Source organism: Scyliorhinus torazame, chromosome 13, assembly GCF_047496885.1.
Source record: "Scyliorhinus torazame isolate Kashiwa2021f chromosome 13, sScyTor2.1, whole genome shotgun sequence".
NCBI classification, from domain to species: Eukaryota; Metazoa; Chordata; class Chondrichthyes; order Carcharhiniformes; family Scyliorhinidae; genus Scyliorhinus; species Scyliorhinus torazame.
The window spans coordinates 35,434,674-35,454,698 of NC_092719.1; the positions used below are offsets into that span (position 1 = coordinate 35,434,674).

The 20,025-nt window shown below is 48.2% G+C and overlaps 1 protein-coding gene across 1 annotated transcript in view; it reads left to right on the plus strand.

Moving 5' to 3' along the window:
• fbxl13 (F-box and leucine-rich repeat protein 13) overlaps positions 1 to 17,550 on the plus strand; it is a 444,736-nt gene extending 427,186 nt beyond the window's left edge. Inside the window, exons 21-22 of the mRNA XM_072471330.1 lie at positions 2,575 to 2,738; positions 16,593 to 17,550. Of these exons, the coding sequence (XP_072327431.1) occupies positions 2,575 to 2,738; positions 16,593 to 16,731 (303 nt within the window). The 3' untranslated portion in view covers positions 16,732 to 17,550. The remainder of the gene's footprint in view (positions 1 to 2,574; positions 2,739 to 16,592) is intronic.
• The last annotated feature ends 2,475 nt before the right edge of the window (positions 17,551 to 20,025 follow it).

Below are 20,025 nucleotides of genomic sequence, written 5' to 3' on the forward strand. Positions count from 1 at the left end.
CCCGCAGGTTGCGGCTGGTTGGATGGTATGCCAGAGGGTTGGGTGTGGGGGGGGTGGGGTGGAACGATGGGCTGGGGTCCGTGGGTAGGAGAACCCATACAGCCGGTGGCACTCTGCAGAAACATGAGCCAAGTTGGTCAGCGGGGCGCGCAGCATGATGGCTGCCTTGCAGGCAGCGGCAATGGCGTGCTTGGACACCGCCCCAGTCCTGTGGGGGTCACCCCATTCCCATGGCTCTTTCCACTGACAACCCTGCCCCTATGGCCCTGGCAGGGCTCCCCCACCAAGCCAGCCCAGCAGCCCACAGTCGCACCTCTCCATGTCCTACCTCCTCTCTCTCTCCCTCATCTGCACGGCACCTGTTTCTCGATTTTTGAAAGCACAAGAAAACCTTGCCATAGGGAATTCGCCCCAGTAGAGGCGGAGAATCGTAGCCGCCCTGGAGAATACCGGGTAAGGTTTGCCAGTGGTATTTATGTATGTGCGGAGTGGAATGCATTGACACCTCTTTCGAGGCACAAGAGAATTGCGATTTGGCGTGAAACGCGTCTACCTCCGCCCAATTGTGTTTTCTTATTTTGCTGTCAGACGACGGAGAATCCCGTCATTGTTTTATGCAGTCACAAATAAACTCTTCTTCACAGGACAGATTTGTGATGCTTAGGGACTTAATATTCCTATCTGAGGAATTCAGTTGTCTTGGAATTTGCTCAATAGAGCTTCTGCCATCTCTTTGATTTGCAAACTGCAAATTTGAAAAAATGCCAGCGTGTATGGTGCTCCAGTCAAGGAGCCCAAACCAAACTCAGTATAATATAGAAACACAGCATAGAACTGTTTCATTTAAGAATATTATGATATAATTTCTATTATTAATAATAGTGTGTAAACATTCTTTGGGTGTATTTCTTCATGCATTTTACACCACATTTGTGTATGGATCAAGGGGAAGAGGGGAGTGGTGCAGAGAGGCTGTAAAGGGGCCTTCAGTTTTCTCAGTACCCAATGCCTCAAAAATCTGAGACCGGCTCTGCTAATATGCATCTCTTTCTCAGCATCCTTCCGTTCATGTTGCTCATATAATGGTTTGTCTAAAAGCTCTTCTGTCCTTTCTGGTTCAAGTGGAAAGAGCAGCAGTGCTGGATCCCTAGGGGTAGAATTTTACATTTGCCGTATGTGATTGGCAGGCGGAACCAGAAGCAGCCACAAATCCAAATCCTGCCCGACTCCGATAAAAACTTGTAAAATTGGCGTCCAACACACTACTGATGAATTTGTAGCTGCAGAATGGCCACTGCAGTAGGTCACATCAGGTGTGAGAGGTGCTCCTGCAGCCAGTAAGTGCCCCATTTCCCTGATCACTGCCTCAAGAGCCTGGTGGGGGCAATAACAGAAAGGAAGAATGTCTTGATGCCAAGGGATGGACCGAGGTGGCAGCGGAGGTCAGCGGCCATGACCTTGTCTTGCGAACATGGATGCAGTGCCAGAAAAGTTCAATGACCTGCGTTCAGCACATGTGAGCACTGAGTGGGCATTGTGCAGGAGCATATCATGAGCAGCTCACTACACCAACAGTTCAACATCGTGGTAGAATGGGCAGTATGGTCATCTAAACATCTTCCAGAGAAATGTGCCTGGGATCACACATTATTATGCTGCATTCCTTAGCCTGCACCTCAATATCCATACTTAGATGGCTTGTGTGTTTCTTTTTACCTCAGTAGCCCATGGCTAAATGCAGAGAGATGGTGCCCATGAAATTGTAGCTGGTGAATGTAGGGCAAAGGTGAATGAAGAATGAAAATGAAATGAATGAAAAATGAAATGAAAATTGCTTATTGTCACAAGTAGGCTTCAATGAAGTTACTGTGAAAAGCCCCTAGTTGCCACATTCCGGCGCCTGGTCAGGGAGGCTGATACGGGAATTGAACCGTGCTGCTGGCCTGCTTGGTCAGCTTTAAAAGCCAGCGATTTAGCCCTGTGCTAAACCAGAACATGAACATACAAACAATGACCATTCAGACCCTCAAGCCTGCTCCACCATTTTATAAGAGCACCCCTGATGACATAATCAGGCAATGGTTTTTTAAATTTAAAGTAGGCCTGCCTGAACAGAAACTAATTTACAGCTCAAAAACTGGAAAATATAAAATGTCAGGCAGGATTGGAGTGACCACAGTGTAGTAAATCCACGTCCTAATGTTAACTAACCCCTTCCATGCAAAATTCTCAGAGGGTGAGAGGATTAAACCTGCGGTCATTATTTCAAAATATTATACCTTAATTGGTTGGAAAATATAGTCCAACACTTAAAAAAGACTTACATTTACTTGGCATTATCACAACCTCAAGAATGACAGACATTGCCATAATGCAGGAAAAAAAATCAGTCAATGAGATATATGATCAGGTAGTCCAGGTTCTGGCCTTTGGTTTAACTAAAGGCCAGCACCCCTGACAGTACAGCATTCCTTCAGTACTGAAGAATCAGCCTCAGAGCATTTTGGTGATTGCTTTAATAAAATGTTGTATTTGTAAAGTGATGTTTTATTTTTGTTTTCATTGATTCATCAGATTACTGACTTAAGCATCCAGTATCTGGCTGGAGTGTGCCATTTTATCTACTTCTTGGATATCTCGGGTTGTGTCAATCTTACTGATTCGATATTGTTGTTCCTAAAGAAAGGCTGCAAAAAGCTACGGATTCTCAAGATGCTGTACTGCACAAATATCACCAAGTAAGTATAAGCGACCGGAGTATTAGACACAAAGAGGTCTCCTGCATTTTCTTGTATTTGCATAAATAGGAAAAGTATAAATAATGAGATTGAAAATAGAAGGAATTTCACCAATTACTCAAATTGAAAAATTACCCTTTAAGAGCAGGCAATGCCAATAATCCTCCATATTTCTATGACAGTCTTAACATAAAATAAACATCTCAGAGCATATTCGAAGACACCAAAATGAGGAGGATGCAAAAGGAAGGTACTGGGGAAGATTAAATAGATGGGCTTTTGAGGATTTTGAAACAAATAAGGCAAAGTAGATTTGTAATAGAATTGTAAACTGAAGTGCTAGATTTCTGTGTTATAGTGAATTAATAGTAATTGGTCCTAATCATAGACGAGATGGAGTGTTTAAAATTTTCTTTGAATCTGGTGCCTCATTTAAATCAATCTGTTATTACCCCCACGAGACCCATGGGGACGATCTGATTGATCGCCCGTGGTATTCCTGGAGTATGAGTTTTCCCGCTGAGTGGCAGTGGCCCAACAACGGGGTTGTTAATTCCCCAAGATTAAAGACAGGAGGGAGCCGACTTCTCAGGATTGTCCCGGCTGGGACTTCCAGTGTTGCTTATTTGCTGTATTTCCTAGCTGTTGTAAATAAATTACTTTTGACTCACCTTTTTGGGGCTCGTCATTGACTTGTGGGAGTGTTACTGAGTTTGCAGAACCCTGCATCTATGGACCATCCCTACCTGAGATGCTATGAGACCGCCTTGTGTGCAGAGTAAGCAACATGGAACCGAGCGGAATTGCTGGCTGAACCATCTTTGGATCTAAAAAGGGCCATTGAGATTGTCTCTCATGGGAGAGAATGGAGAAGGGAGTCCAGAAGCTGCAAGGTACATCAGAGATGAAGGTGCTCATTCCCCGCCCCCCCTTCCCCCAATTCAGACGAGGTGCTGTGGCCAAGATACACGTAGACCCCAAGGCCCAATTGAAGTATTAAGGCCCGCCCAGTTCCCTACACATTACTGACAAAGGTAGAGGGTGAACTCAACTGCTTGGAAAGCCGAGGAATCATCCAGCCAGAAAAGATGCAGATTAGGTAATGCCTGTAGTCCCGATACTGAAACCAGAAAAAATGTCCACCTCTGCGTGTATTACAAGCTAACAGTGAACAAGGCCTCATGTTTGGACAGATACCTGATGCCGCGAATATAGGACCTCTTCGCAAAGCTGGCTGGAGGACACACTTTTTCTAAACTCAACATGAGTCACGCATACTTTCAATTGGAGTTAGACGCGGATTCCAGAAATTTTGTGACCAGTCACCGGAGCCACCGAAAAGCACCTGAGCAACTTGGAGGAAGTCCTTCACCGGTTTTCCGAGTCATGCCTTAAGAGAAGGAAATGCGTTTTCTATGCCAAAGAAGTACGTACTTAGCGTATGGAGAACGTGACTGAATTGTGGTCATTCCTAGGACTCATGAACTATTATGGGAAATTCATCCTAACTTGCCGACCATCATCGCACCAATGCATGCTATATTGAAGAAACATCAAGAACGGGCGTGGAGAATGCCTCAAGAAGAAGCATCATCAGGGTCATTGACCAATTACGACCCCTCAAAGTCCCTTTTGGTCACTTGTGACCGTCGTCTTTGCGGTGAAGACATTTCACCAGTATGTATGTGGTGTCGGTTCACCATCATAACGAAGCACGTCATTGCTCGGATTGTTTAAAGAGGACAAGGCGATTCCGCCAACTGCATCTGTCCGGATACAGCGATGGGCCCTATTGTCAATGGCGTATGAGTACGTGTTTGAGCCATCTGGGAGACCCAAGCAGCATTAAGGCCCGGTCACCCCAGAAGACGTCCGCCAAAGAGGACGCAGGTCAAAGAGCAGGAATAGGAGCAGGCAGCCTCCATGCCTGGGGGTCCACCTAGGCGTAGCACAAGGGCCCCTAAGGCCAGAAAGGTAGGCACTAGTAATTTGGCACGGGTGCAGGGCACAGTATAGCGTTAGGGGCTCGGGCACAAACTTGTATATACTTGTTCACGTTATACACCTGTCCACAATGTTCTTCTCGGTGCTCTGTCAGAAGGTGTGAGGGATGGTCACGGGGGGGATGTGGGGTTCTTCCACATCGTTCCAGGCACCTGAACCACATCTTCAGGATGCCTATGCACTGCTCGATCACTCTATGGGTGTCATTGTAGCAGATCTCTGCGTCAATCTGTGGCCTTCGGATAGGCATCATCAGCCGTGGCCACAGTGGATAACCCATGTTGCTCAGGAGCCAACCCCTCAGGCGGGGATGGGGGCGGGGGGGGGGGATGTGTGGAGCGCCTCGAAGAGGCCAGGAACTGTCGAGTGCGCCAGGATGAAGGCGTTATGCATGGATATTGAGCACAGTCGTGCATAATGCACATCTCTTGCTCACACAACAGCTACACGTTCATTGTGTGGAACCCCTTTTGGTTTGGGAAGACCGGCCTGTCGTCCGCAGTTGCTCACAGGGAGGCACGCATCCCATCAATCACCACCTGGATCCGGGGCATTTCGGCGATGGCGGCAAACCCTGCTGTCTGGGCATCTGATGGGCTCGGTCCACATTGAAATGGATGTATTGTGCCGACCGGGCATATAGGGCCTCCGTGATGGCGTGGATGCACCCATGCACTGAGCTCTGTGAGATTCCAGCCAGGTCACCAGTCGGTGCCTGGAAGGACCCTGTGGCGTAGACGTTCAGGGCAATAATCATCTTGACGGCCACTGGGAGCAGGTGCTCTTCCCCCATTCCCCCGCGGTGCCAGGTACACCATGATCTGGCAGATATGTCGCACTGGCCCCCTGCTCAGCCGGTATCTTCGACGGCTTGCCCGGTCTGACAGGTCCTAGAATGACCGGCACTGCCGGTACTCACGAGGCCTTATGCGGTGCCTCCTCTCCACCTCCTCAGCTTGTTGTCACAAGTAGGCTTACATTAACACTGCAATGAAGTTACTGTGAAAAGCCCCGAGTCGTCACATTCCGGCGCCGGTTCGGGTACACAGAATGAGATATCAGAATATCTAACAACACGTCTTTCAGGACTTGTGGGAGGAAACTGCAGCACCCGGAGGAAAGCCACGCAGACACGGGTGCTGCAAGGTAAGTATGACAACTATAATGCTTCCCACTGCCCTTGTCTGGACTGCTCCCTACCTTCCAGTCAGGGGTCCCTTTTCTTGGGGGGGGGGGGGAGGGGGGGGGGGGAAGTAGGTCCTTGAAGGGGGTTCCTTTATGCAGGGGGCCCCTGTGGGGCTCTTCCTATTATAGGGGTCCCCTTATTATATGGGTCACTGTGGAGGGGTCCTCCTATTAGAAGGGTCCCTGCACAGGTCTCCCTATTACAAGGGTCCTCCTATTACAGGGGTCAATGGAGGGTGTTGTCCTATTACAGGACCCCTATGGGAGGGTCCTCCTATTACAGGGGCCCCTGGGGGTCCCCCATTACAAGGTCCCTAAGGGGAGGAGGTGGGCCCCCCTATTACAGGGCCCCCTGTGGGGCATCTCCCTATTACAGATGTCCCCCTGTTACAGGCATTCCTGGAGGGTGTCTCCCTATTACAGGGGTCCCTGGAGGGGTCATCCTGTTACAGAGATCATGGCCGGGTAATCCACTATTATAGGGGTCCCTGTGGGGGGAGTGTGGGGGTGTCTTCTAGAGGAGGTGTGGGCAGGGGGTGCATTGTTGTGGGGGTGGCCCTTGGGTTGGCTCGGATGGTCTCAGCAATCATGGCCCTGGTGTGTGGGCCATTGCCTCCTTGGCCTACTGCGAAGTTAACCATGTTAGGTTCATGATTGCTGAGACCACAAATGATCCACGCCCACGTGATTCCCGACTGCAGGAGTCCCAGAGAATCCTGGGAGGCTGGAGCATAGGGCACCCAACCCATTAAATAGATGGAAATGAGTCATTAAGATACATTTGCATTTATTTACATCCCCCTGCCTGCGTGCATTGTGGATCTCGTTCACGCCACCAGCAGGTGCCTGGAGCATGGCGTTGCGCCGAACCCGTTTTTTCTCTGATGCCCGAGTTTCCGTTCTATCATGGAATGCATTCATGGTGTCCCGGGATGGAGAATGACACCCAAGGATCCTGCAATGTAGCATTCTATCCATTCACTCCACTAAGGGCTATAGAGACTTTCTAAAATGTGATAGGTTGGCAGGCCCACAAGTGTCCCGCCTGAGCTACCAAGCCATCAACTGAAAGGTGATTTTCCTCCAAACACTTACAGCAGTCCTACTTCAATAATAATAATAATAATCTTTATTAGTGTCACAAGTAGGCATACATTAACACTACAATTAAGTTACTGTGAAAATCCCTTAGTTGCCACACTACAGTGCCTGTTCGGGTACACTGAGGGAGAATTCAGAATGTACAATCCATTAACAAGCACGTCTTTTGAGACTTGTGGGAGGAAACCGGAGCACCCGGAGGAAACCCACGCAAACATGGTGTGGTGGTATGTATTAGGGGTAGTACGGTACCTGTGATGCTGAGAGGCTATTGGTAGACAGACACTGGGTCCTGATTGGATCTGCCGCCTGCTGGCTCCACCCAGTAAGGCGGAGTATAAGAACCCGGGTTCTCCCAGCAACCTCATTCTGTAACTGAGCTGCTGGGGAACAAGTCTTGCTTAATAAAGCCTTCGATTGCCTTCGTCACTTCTCGTCTCGTGAGTAATTGATTGTGCCACAATTTATTAAGCAAACTTAAAAGACTATGGAGCTCCGGATCGCCCCGGAGTGTCTGCGAATCAGCCCCTATGCAGCAAACTCAGCGGCCGTATTTAAACACTGGCTAGCGTGCTTCGAAGGATACCTCCGAACGGCCCCCGGCCGGACCACAGAAGACCAGAAAATGCAGGTCCTGCATTCCAGGATGAGCCCGGAGATCTACACGCTCATCGAAGACGCGGAGGATTTCCCGACGGCGCTCACCATGCTGAAAGGGGTCTACATTTGGCCCGTAAACCAGGTCTACGCACGTCACCAACTCGCGATGAGATGGCAAATCCCCGGAGAATCGCTGGACGTGTTCTACAGCGCGCTGCTAATATTGGGAAGGAACTGCAACTGCCCATCGGTGAGCGCAAACGAACATATGGAGCTCCTAATCAGGGATGCTTTTGTGGCAGGTATGACCTCATCCCAAATTCGCCAACGACTGCTAGAGAGAGACTCACTCGGGCTCACAGAGGCACGGGCCCTTGCGGCCTCCCTCGACGTGGCCTCACAAAATGCCCGCGCCTACGGCCCTGACCGCGCAGCAGACCCTTCAGCTCCGTGGACCTCCGCTGCGACCGACTCCCCGGCGCCCCCCACCTCCCCCCCCCCCCCCCCCCCCCCTGCAAGCCTGCGCGGCCAGAGCACCAGACCACCCGGGGGGGCCCCGCTGCTATTTTTGCGGGCAGTCGAAACACCCCCAGCAGTGCTGCCTGGCCCGCTCGGCCATCTGTAAAAGTTGCGGCAAAAAGGGGCACTACTCAGCGGTGTGCCAGTCCCGGGGGGTCGCCGCAATCTCCAGGGGAGAACGGGGTCAGCAGACTCAACCCCCCCAACGATCCATGTGCGGCCAACGGGCACCGCCATTTTGGGTCCCGGACTCCATGTGGGGAGGATGGGCGCCGCCATCTTGTGACCCCCCCCGGCCACGTGCGATCTATGGGCTCGGGCATTTTGTCCGCCCCCGACCGCATGCGATCTATGGACGCCGCCATCTTGGCTGATAGCCATGGACCCCAGCATGGACGGCTCCACGGGGTCTGAAGAAAACGCCCCGATGCAGCAACCACGACTGGCTTCGGTGACCCTGGACCAGTCGCGGCCCCGGACGCTCCAAATAGCAACAACAACGGCGCTGGTCAACGGGTACGAAACGCCATGTCTGATCGACTCTGGGAGCACGGAAAGTTTTATCCATCCGGATACGGTAAGACGCTGTTTTCTTTCAATTCATCCGAGCACCCAAAAGATTTTCCTGGCAGCGGGATCCCATTCCGTAGAAATCAAAGGGTTCTGCATCGCGAACCTAACGGTGCAGGGGAGAGAGTTTAAGAATTATCGGCTTTATGTCCTTCCCCACCTCTGCGCTCCCACTCTCCTAGGGTTAGATTTTCAATGTCCAAGATTTTCAACCTCCAAAGCCTCTAACGTTCCAGTTCAGTGGCCCTATACCCCCACTCACTATCTGCAGCCTCGCGACCCTCAAGGTTGAACCGCCTTCCTTGTTTGCGAACCTCACCCCGGATTGCAAACCCGTCGCCACTAGGAGCAGCCGATACAGCGCCCAGGACCGAACGTTTATCCGGTCTGAAGTCCAGCGGCTGCTGAAGGAAGGCATAATCCAGGCCAGCAATAGTCCCTGGAGAGCCCAGGTGGTAGTTGTAAAGACCGGGGAGAAGCAGAGGATGGTCGTAGACTATAGTCAAACCATCAATAGGTACACGCAGCTAGATGTGTACCCTCTTCCCCGCATATCCGACATGGTCAATCGGATTGCACAGTACAAGGTCTTCTCCACCGTGGACCTTAAGTCCGCATACCACCAGCTTCCCATCCGCCCGAGCGACCGCAAATACACGGCCTTCGAGGCAGACGGGCGGCTCTACCACTTTTTAAGGGTCCCATTTGGCGTCACTAACGGAGTCTCGGTCTTCCAACGGGAGATGGACCGAATGGTTGACCAGCACGGTTTGCGGGCCACGTTCCCATACCTCGACAATGTAACCATCTGCGGCCATGACCAGCAGGACCACGACGCCAACCTCCACAAATTCCTCCAAACCGCTAACGCCCTGAACCCCACTTATAACGAGGAAAAATGCATGTTTAGCACCAACCGTCGAGCCATCCTTGGCTACATAGTGCGTAATGGAGTGATAGGCCTCGACCCTGAACGCATGCGCCTCCTTATGGAATTCCCCCTCCCCCATTGCTCCAAAGCCCTGAAACGCTGCCTGGGCTTCTTCTCGTATTACGCCCAGTGGGTTCCCCACTACGCGGACAAGGCCCGCCTGTTAATTCAGTCCACTACCTTCCTCCTGTCGACAGAGGCCCGCCAGGCCTTCAGCCGCATCAAAGCGGATATCGCAAAGGCCACGATGCACGCAATCGACGAGCCCCTCCCCTTCCAAGTCGAGAGCAACGCATCCGACGTAGCTCTGGCGGCCACTCTCAACCAAGCGGGCAGACCCGTGGCCTTCTTCTCCCGAACCCTCCACGCCTCAGAAATCCGCCACTCCTCAGTGGAAAAGGAAGCCCAAGCCATAGTAGAAGCTGTGCGACATTGGAGGCATTACCTGGCCGGCAGGAGATTCACTCTCCTCTCCCACCAACGGTCGGTAGCCTTTATGTTCGATAATGCACAGCGGGGCAAAATCAAGAACGACAAGATCTTGAGGTGGAGGATCGGGCTCTCCACCTATAACTATGAGATCTTGTATCGTCCCGGAAAGCTGAACGAGCCGTCCGATGCCCTATCCCGCGGCACATGAGCCAACGCACAAGTAGACCGCCTCCAAGCCCTCCACGAGGACCTCTGCCACCCGGGGGTCACTCGGTTCTACCACTTTGTGAAGACCTGCAACCTCCCCTACTCTGTTGAGGAGGTCCGAACAGCCACCAGGAACTGCCAAATCTGCGCAGAGTGCAAGCCGCACTTTTTCAGGCCAGATAGAGCGCACCTGATAAAGGCTTCCCGTCCCTTTGAGCACCTCAGCCTGGATTTCAAAGGCCCCCTCCCCTCCACCGACCGCAACACGTACTTCCTAAACGTGGTGGACGAATACTCCCGTTTCCCCTTCGCCATCCCCTGCCCCGACATGACCGCGGCCATGGTCATTAAAGCCTTCTGCACCATCTTTACACTGTTCGGTTTCCCCGTATACATCCATAGCGACAGGGGGTCCTCCTTCATGAGCGACGAACTGCGTCAATTCCTGCTCAGCAAGAGCATTGCCTCGAGCAGGACGACCAGTTACAACCCCCGGGGGAACGGTCAGGTAGAGAGGGAGAATGGTACGGTCTGGAAGACCGTCCTACTGGCCCTACGGTCCAGAAGTCTCCCAGTTTCCCGTTGGCAGGAAGTCCTCCCGGATGCCCTCCACTCCATCCGGTCGCTGCTGTGTACCACAACTAATCAGACGCCTCACGAGCGCCTCCTTGTCTTCCCTAGGAAGTCCTCCTCCGGAACGTCACTTCCGACCTGGCTGGCAGCCCCAGGACCCAACTTGCTCCGAAAGCATGTGCGGGCGCACAAATCGGACCCGTTGGTCGAGAGGGTTCATCTTCTCCATGCAAACCCCCAATACGTCGTACCCCGACGGCCGACAGGACATGGTCTCCCTGCAGGACCTGGCGCCCACCGGAACCACACACCCCCACCCCCCAACACCAATCACCCCCACCCTCTCGCCGGCGCACCCCACGGACGCTCCCTTCCCGGGTGGATCGGTCCTCCTCCCGTGCCGGCCCAGGAGTAGTGAAATTGGAACAAACAGCGTGACGCTCCCAGAGATGACAGTGCCCGAGCCAGCACCTGTACCACCACCGGGACTGAGACGATCGACAAGGACGACCAGGGCACCCACTCGACTCGTGGAATCCGCGTGACAAAGCAAAAATCTGTAAATAATTCAATAGCCCAGTAAAAACGGCAGTGTAAATAGTTAACTGTTGAGATCGAGGCATAGCCACTGTATGAAGATAATTCCAAGACCAGCTTTGAAAACCCCTACCACCATGCGACCCACCAGCCCGCCGGGTTTTTTTTAACAAGGGGTGAATGTGGTGGTATGTATTAGGGGTAGTATGGTACCTGTGATGCCGAGAGGCTATTGGTAGACAGACACTGGGTCCTGATTGGATCTGCCGCCTGCTGGCTCCACCCAGTAAGGCAGAGTATGAGAACGCGGGTTCTCCCAGCAGCCGCATTCTGTAACTTAGCTGCTGGGGAACAAGTCTTGCTTAATAAAGCCTTCGATTGACTTCGTCACTTCTCGTCTCGTGAGTAATTGATTGTGCCACACATGGGGAGAACGTGCAGACTCCGCACAGACAGTGTCCCAAGCCAGTAATCGAACCCAGGTCCCTGTGCTATGAAGCAACAGTGCTAACCACTGTGCTACCGAATAGGGTAGGACACCGATTCTAACCCTGGAAGTAACCACGACTTTGCATATTTGGTGAATTTGGTGCATCTTCTAGCTAGCTGCAGTGGAACATCCGTAGATCGGGGCAGGATTCTCCGGTGCTGAAATTGGGAATGGCGATCGGGCGGAGAACGGTTCCCGACGGTGAAATCGGGGCAGACGTCGGGTCTAAATGCTCCGCCCCCTCCAAATCATCATTATCGAGACGTGCACCGTGCGCAGTCGCAACTCCGTCTGAATATTATTAGTGGGTCCACCCGCGAAGCTCCACCTCCGATGGGCCGAGTTCCCAATGGCGTGGGTCACGTGTGGTCTCTGGGGTCATGAGCCTGGCGTGGCGGCTGCTGAGCGAGAGAGAGGGTGTGAGGACAGTGTACAGCACTGCCATACTCTGCCGAGAGCTGGCTGGGAGGCTTCTGCCAGGGCTAGGGGGTGGAGAGGAGGTGGGCTGTGGGGCTAGGGTGGATGGGTACGCGGTCCAGCACAACCAACACCATCTTTTCTGTGTGAGGGGTGTAGGCCTCCGCGTGGCTACAGCTTGTCAGCCCTGCGCATGTCCAGCACGGACCTGGCGATTCTCCCAGTTTTCTGCGTGTTCCACATGTGTTTCACGTGGTGTCGGTGCTAGCACCTCACCGGTAGCGGTGCGGGTGTGGTGCCGATTTTTCCATCGTGAAACACCACAGATCCTCCGTTGGCATCAACACTTAGACGCAGGAATGGAGAATCCAGTGCCGGATGTTGCTATTATGACAGACCCTCTGCAGATCCCAACATCTGGTTTGAATAGTATTACATATAAAGATAGCGATCACCATGCATACAAATATGGAAAGAATGGGAGGAAACCATCCTGTCCATCAGATCTAGGTATGGTACATACATGTACACCATTTTTTCTATTTATTTGCCGATTTTTTCCTTTTCCCAGTAACATATTTTCTTTTGAGAGACATAAAAACCTGAAGTGAATTAAAGCTCTGAGAAATTCCTCTCCAACCGCCTATCGCAATCAAACAATCAAGGAGACCACGAGAACCCATAAATCATTCTAATTCCAGCTAACTTTCATATTTTCATCTATAATTAGAAATCGCTTCCTTCTTAGGAAATTGCTAAGCCATTTTTGAAGGACTGTAGAAAACTTATAACCACCGCATGATTCCATTAAATGTTCCAGAGGATGCTGACTTTCCAAGAGTAAATACTTCTAATCTAGTTTCCTACTTATTTATTTTATATGTTCTTCCATTCCTAGCCAACTCAAACATTCTATCGAACTGGTCAGAATCTGATGTCTTAATTATCGTACTTATATCAATTTCCGACATGATCAAATATTCCAAGGTCACTACTGAAAACAAAATTCAACATGTGATTTTTCTTACTGTGCTCCTTGACATGTTAAACTTGACATGTTGACTTATCAACAAATATTTTCTGTCTTGCCTCCCTTGAAACTTGGCTCCCTACTGGACTTAAGGTAACCATCCACCAGTGCATTTAATAGATAGTTAATTGAAATTATATGTAACAGTACCCTGGGGAGCTGTTTTCTAATTTGCTCATTGTTCCCTGTTCTGCTGGCAAATGACTTGCAGACAATTAATAGATGCCAAGGATAAACTTGGACCAACTTTCTAATCCCAAACTGCATCAGCTCCTTTTTGCTGTGAGATCTTTAGGAAAGTTGGGCTATATTTTTACTATATAGTGTTCTCATAATGTTAAGACTCTTATTACAGGGGAACTACTGTTTCTGCTATGTTCATTTGGAGACAGCTAAGCACTAGAGAGGGATGGAGAAAGCAGGGAAAAGTGATAGCAAAAGACTTGAAAATGATAAAACTGTATGGCAACACATATAGCAGCTAAACATGCCTATGTGAATCACAAACATGCATAATGCAATGCAGACCTTATTAAAAATGTATTTTTATTTCCATTTTTCCATTTTATACATAACACAAAATAATGAAACAGAATAAAACACCAATACATCTATACAACTCCCAAAACATAACCTAACCTCTCCCAAAACATAACCCCTCCCTCCCTTCCCCTCTCTCCCCACTGCCCGCTTAGCAACTAAGAGTGACCAACTCCTTAAAATACACAATAAATGGCTGCCACCTCCGGTAAAACCCCTCAATTGCTCCCCTCACAGTGTACTTGACTTTCTTGAGGTATAAGAACTCCATCAGATCTCCCAGCCACATTAAGGCACTGGGCGGAGAAGCAGACCTCCACCCCAGCAGTACTCTCCTCTGGGCAATCAACGAGGCAAAGGCCAGGATATCGGCCCCCACGGCCGTCTGCACTCCTGTGCCTGACACCCCAAGTATGGCTACTAAAAAGGACAAGGCTCCAGTTCAAATTTCAGAATCGCTGACGTGGTATTAAAGAAGGAGACCCCAAAACACACAAGCGTGGGGCAAGACCAGAACATGGGCACATGGTTGGCCAGACCCCTGGAACAATCCTGCAAAGAAACGGCTCACTCTAAACATAGTCAGGTGCGCCCTACTTTGAGTTGGATTAAACCAAGCCTCGCACACAAGGAAGTGGAGTTCACTCTCCACAAAAGTCTCTGCCTCCTCGGCCATTTCCAAAAAGTGATAATTTGAGTTGTCAGTGACTCTCAATCTCACTGGATACACCACTCCAAAACGTACACCACTCTTGTACAACACCGATTTCACTTTATTAAAGGCCGTATGCCTCCTTGCAATCTTGGCCCGACATCCTGATAGATTAAGATGCTTCTGCCTTCTCATGTCACATCCTGGTTTTCTTTGGCCCATTTCAGGACCCGTTCCTTCGTCTCGTAACTGTGGAAACACACTAGCACCGCCCATGGTGGCTCATTTCCAGTGGCCTCAACTGGAGTGTTCGGTGGGCCCCATCCAGCTCAGGAGGGGACATCTGTTCCTTTCCTCCCCCCACCAATCATCTTTGCAAACATATTGGCAAAGTACTCATTCGGCCTTGCGCCCTCACCCTGTCCGGCAACCCCACGATCCTGAGGTTCTGCCTTCTCGACCTGTTCTCCAGGTCTTCGACCTTACCGCTCAGGTCCTTATTCCTCTGCTCCACGACCAGCAGCTCACCTTCCAGCAAGGTTATTTGATTGCCCTGTCGAGACAAGGTCTGCTCCACCACTTCAGCCCCTCTCAATGCTTCCACACAAGCTCCAAAGTCCTTCTCAATCTCTCTCTTTTTGGGCCTGGCGCGTCCTCCACAAACGTTTTGAGGGTCTCCAGCATCTCCCTTCTTTTCCTCTCAAAGTGTTTGCCGAATTGAATCAAACTCGATTACCATTACCTCCGTCACTGTGTCTACTGTGATAGGCATGGCGCCACCTGATGAAGTTGCCCCACCATCTTTGCTCCCAACGAGCTTCACATCTTCTCTGCCTTCGATAAAGGGCTACCACTCGCACCCTTCTTTCCAACATTCTTTTTCACGGCTTTCGACATCTTCTCATAAAGTACTGCTAGATGGTACGGGTTTGTCGACCAATTTCTCCCAGGAATCGGGCAGAAACACAAGGACTCTGGAAGGAGTTACCTTATGCGCGACCTCCTCCTACATGCCGCCACCGGATGTCCACAACAAATGCAGACCTGTAGTGTCAATGCATATATTAATCCGGGACAAAAACTGACAGGGAAACAGTCCCACTCTCCATTTCACCATGTATACTGTATTAATGGTGAAAACATTTAAGTGGAAACCTCATCATACAGCTCTGAGAGACAATTCCAATAATTTTAACTTGGATTCAAGAATAGAGTATGCAAGATAGGTGGTGGACAATGAGTCTGCAATGTGACATGAAAAGCCAGACATCATTTAACATTCAAACATACAAACAAAGAGTAGGAGTAGGCCATTTAGCCCCTCAAGCCTGTACTACCATTTAATAAGATCATGACTGATCTGTTAGTAACCTCAAATCCACACCACACCCACCCCTGATAACCTATCACTTCCTTAAGTAATTCTTTTTGATTTCTAGTGAGGATTGTGCATTTACATTGAGCTGCCCACCTATTGGAATTTCTCATCTACTGTTTAAAGCCTCAGACCCACTCTGCAAGAGAGCCTGAGGATGTGTCTATTGATTGAAAGGTACAGTCACAAATCAGTGACATAGCTGAAAAGAACGAAGACAATCAGCTGATTCTCAGATGCTTCCCTGGAGGTCATGCTAGTTGCTGTGAAGGCTACGAGGACCCTTCAAACTGAACATGAAACTCTATCATGCAATGATCACAGTCACATAGAAGCTCCTCTACCATGAGGTGATTGGTTAATCCTGGTTCATTATCAGGTCCAGAAAAGCCTGCCTCCTGGTTGGCTCGAGAACACACTTCTCTAAGAAAATGTCCTGATAAACTTAAGGAAGTGCAGTCAGAATCTTTTTTCTGTTTTGGAAAACAGTGGGAGTGACTATTTTAGGTCGATAAACTGCTCTCACAAATGATCTCTAACCTTTGCTATGTGTACCCAAACTGATTCTACATCTTGCTCTTTCAAGCTAAGTTAATGTCTCACTACTGTACTAATGACATCCTTTTAATTTGTACCGTACATTCCACTGCAGTTTACGGCATCTAATAGATGTTTTGTTTTCTTAATTTAGAGAAGCTGTCAAAGCAATAACCAATATCCAGTATTTGGAATACAATGACGAAAATCCACCAGTATGGTTTGGATATGATAATAAAGGGAACGAACTAGTCACCAGCAAGGAGGAAGAAGAAAAGACAGAAGAGGCTTAATCATTAAGTTCCTATGAATGTCAGAAATCTACACACACACGCACACACACATATATATCTATATATATATATATGTAGATATATACATATGAAACTTATATATCTTTTTATTTTAATCATTTGCAGACAGAATTATATGTAGACAGAACCTTTACCAATGATTTTTGATCACCTATGTATCAAAAAATAAATTTCACAATAACAAGTCCACGATAGGACTGTATTTATTGTTGTGAGAAAAACTAACTGATTTAAATACCAAAATCATCTTAACTAGTGTATTTATACAACATTACATTTAAAGTTGTGCCAATGGTTAAGTTGGTTTCTAACACTTAATTCTAGTTTTTGACTCTGTAACTTGTAAAAATAACAACATATTACACTAGTCCTTCAGTTATAATGCAATGAAAATGGCAAAAAAACTAAGCACTATTTTGCAAGTTCAATGTATAATGGTTAAACTGGAGGCAGGGATGGTGAAAAATATTGAAAAGTTTCTGGAAACAGTAACTAACTGTGTATGACAAGTATTACATTCTAAAATTTAACATTAAACAACTCAAATTGTAATACTTTGTTTTCAAATTATATATGTGTGCACGTAAGTTAGCAAGTTCAGATTGTGCAACACTAGATTTTAAACTGTTATGCATATCACTTATTGAGTTATTAAAGTAGTTCTAGTAATGAAACATCTAAAAACAATATTGCCACAACACTGTTCAAAGTACTGCTCAAATCATTTTGCAAAGGTTTGTTTGTACTACTTTTGGATATGCATATTTCAAAATAAAATGACAAAGGACAGGAATTATTCAATAAAATGTTTGATTATGATTTAATTGCATGCATTCACATTAGAAAATTAGTAGCAAAACTAAAAAAATACTTTAATTTTTATTTAGCATCTTTCATAAGAAGGGTAGCAAGGATAATCCAGGGAACTACAGGGAGTTTAATCCGGACAAATGTGAGGTAATGCATTTTGGAAGGTCTAATACAGGTAGGGAATATACAGTGAATGGTAGAACCCTCAAGAGTATTGACAGTCAGACAGATCTATGTGTACAGGTCCACAGGTCACTGAAAGGGGCAACACATGCGGAGAAGGTAGTCAAGAAGGCATACGGCATGCTTGCCTTCATTGGCCAGGGCATTGAGTATAACAATTGGCAAGTCATGTTGCAGCTGTATAGAACCTTAGTTAGGCCACACTTGGAGTATAGTGTTCAATTCTGGTCACCACACTACCAGAAGGATGTGGAGGCTTTAGAGAGGATGCAGAAGAGATTTACCAGGATGTTGCCTGGTAAGGAGGGCATTAGCTATGAGGAGAGGTTGAATAAACTCGGTTTGTTCTCACTAGAACGACAGAGGTCTACAAAATTATGCGGGGCATAGACAGAGTGGATAGAGACTTTTTCCCAGGGTAGAGGGGTGAATTACTAGGGGGCATAGGTTTAAGGTGCGAGGGGCAAGGTTTAGAGGAGATGTACGAGGCAAGTTCTTTTACACATAGGGTAGTGGGTGCCTGGAACTCGCTGCCGGAGGAGGTGGTAGAAGCAGGGACGATAGTGACGTTTAAGGGGCATTTTGACAAATACATGAATAGGATGGGAATAGAGGGATATGGAGCCCGAAAGTGTAGAAGATTTTAGTTTACACGGGCAGCATGGTCGGCGCAGGCTTGGAGGGCCGAAAGGCCTGTTCCTGTGCTGTACTTTTCTTTGTTCTTTGTTCTATAACCTCAGACTCAAAGCCCTTTGCAACCATTAATCATACACACAGGGTGGGATTTTCTGGTCCTTCCGCGGTATGTTTGCCACCAGCGAAGGCAGCCCACCATTGGCCGGGGTTTTGCATGGGTCGTACCCTCCACCAGCAAGCGGTGGGGGAGCAGCTCACCATCAGTGGGACACTAAAGATCCTGTAAGCAGGAAGGGCCGGAAAATTCCGCCACACTCTGTTATGGCATAACATAAATAAACCATTTTCTTTTTAGTAGGTACAAGTTCCTGTTTAAGTTCAAAGCAACTCTCTAAAGATGCGGGATTAAAATTGGATCTTATGCTAATGTATATTTTCTAATACTAAGAAACCTGTTAATTAGTTACACCTAATGGATCTGCATCTGGTATACTTATTTTCAAAATGGTCTGCTAGAAATACCTCGTTCATGGTTCATAGTAATATTTTAGAGGTAATTGTTAGTCTGGGAAGACTTTAGTGTAGAAGATCAAACCAGAAAATTGGACAAATGCAACTAAATCAGCTTGCAGACTATTACACTTAATTTTGGCCATGTTGATTTAAGGGATTAACAGCAATAAAGGTACGATCATAAAACAGCAGGTGGGCTTACTTAGCTGGAGAATTGGAGACAAGTTTTTTTTTTGCACTGAGTGCTGAATTTGGTGCTTTTTGAGGGCTATAGTAAGAGTTTGGTGACCGAGGGAGTATAAGGCTTCATTTTTATCTAAAGTTTAGTCTTTCTTTTATTTAGTTAATTAACTTAAAAGTTGCTGTTTGGTTTAGAAGAAGGTGAATTTTCAATAAGCTTTAAACAAGCTTCTACTTGTAGGCACTTGCAGCTGGAGCTTGTTAATTAGTTAATTGGATTAGGCCAGTTTTCAGAGGCTAGATTCACAGTATAAAAGTGATCCCCTACAGTGCAGACTTTGTTTGCACTGAGTGCTGAATTTGGTGCTTTTTGAGTGCTATAGTAAGAGTTTGGTGACCGAGGGAGTATAAGGCTTCATTTTTATCTAAAGTTTAGTCTTTCTTTTATTTAGTTAATTAACTTAAAAGTTGCTGTTTGGTTTAGAAGAAGGTGAATTTTCAATAAGCTTTAAACAGGCTTCTACTTGTAGGCACTTGCAGCTGGAGCTTGTTAATTAGTTAATTGGATTAGGCCAGTTTTCAGAGACTAGATTCACAGTATAAAAGTGATCCCCTACAGTGCAGACTTTGGTGCTTTTTGAGTGCTATAGTAAGAGTTTGGTGACCGAGGGAGTTAGGTGAGGAGGGAGTAAGGTGCTCCTTTCATTTTGTTTCCGACATTTCCGCAAAGAGTGCGAAGAGAGCCAGGAGTTTACAGAAAGTGTAGCTGACTGGGAGCAGAGTCGGAGGGCGGAGATCTAGTTAGTCCACAGGGCAGCTATATTCTGTCAGGTAAGAAGGGATGGAGGCTAGGCCAGTTGCATGCTCCTCCTGTAGGATGTGGGTGGTGAGGGATACCACCGGTGTCCCCGCTGACTATACCTGCGGGAAGTGCACCCAACTTCAGCTCCT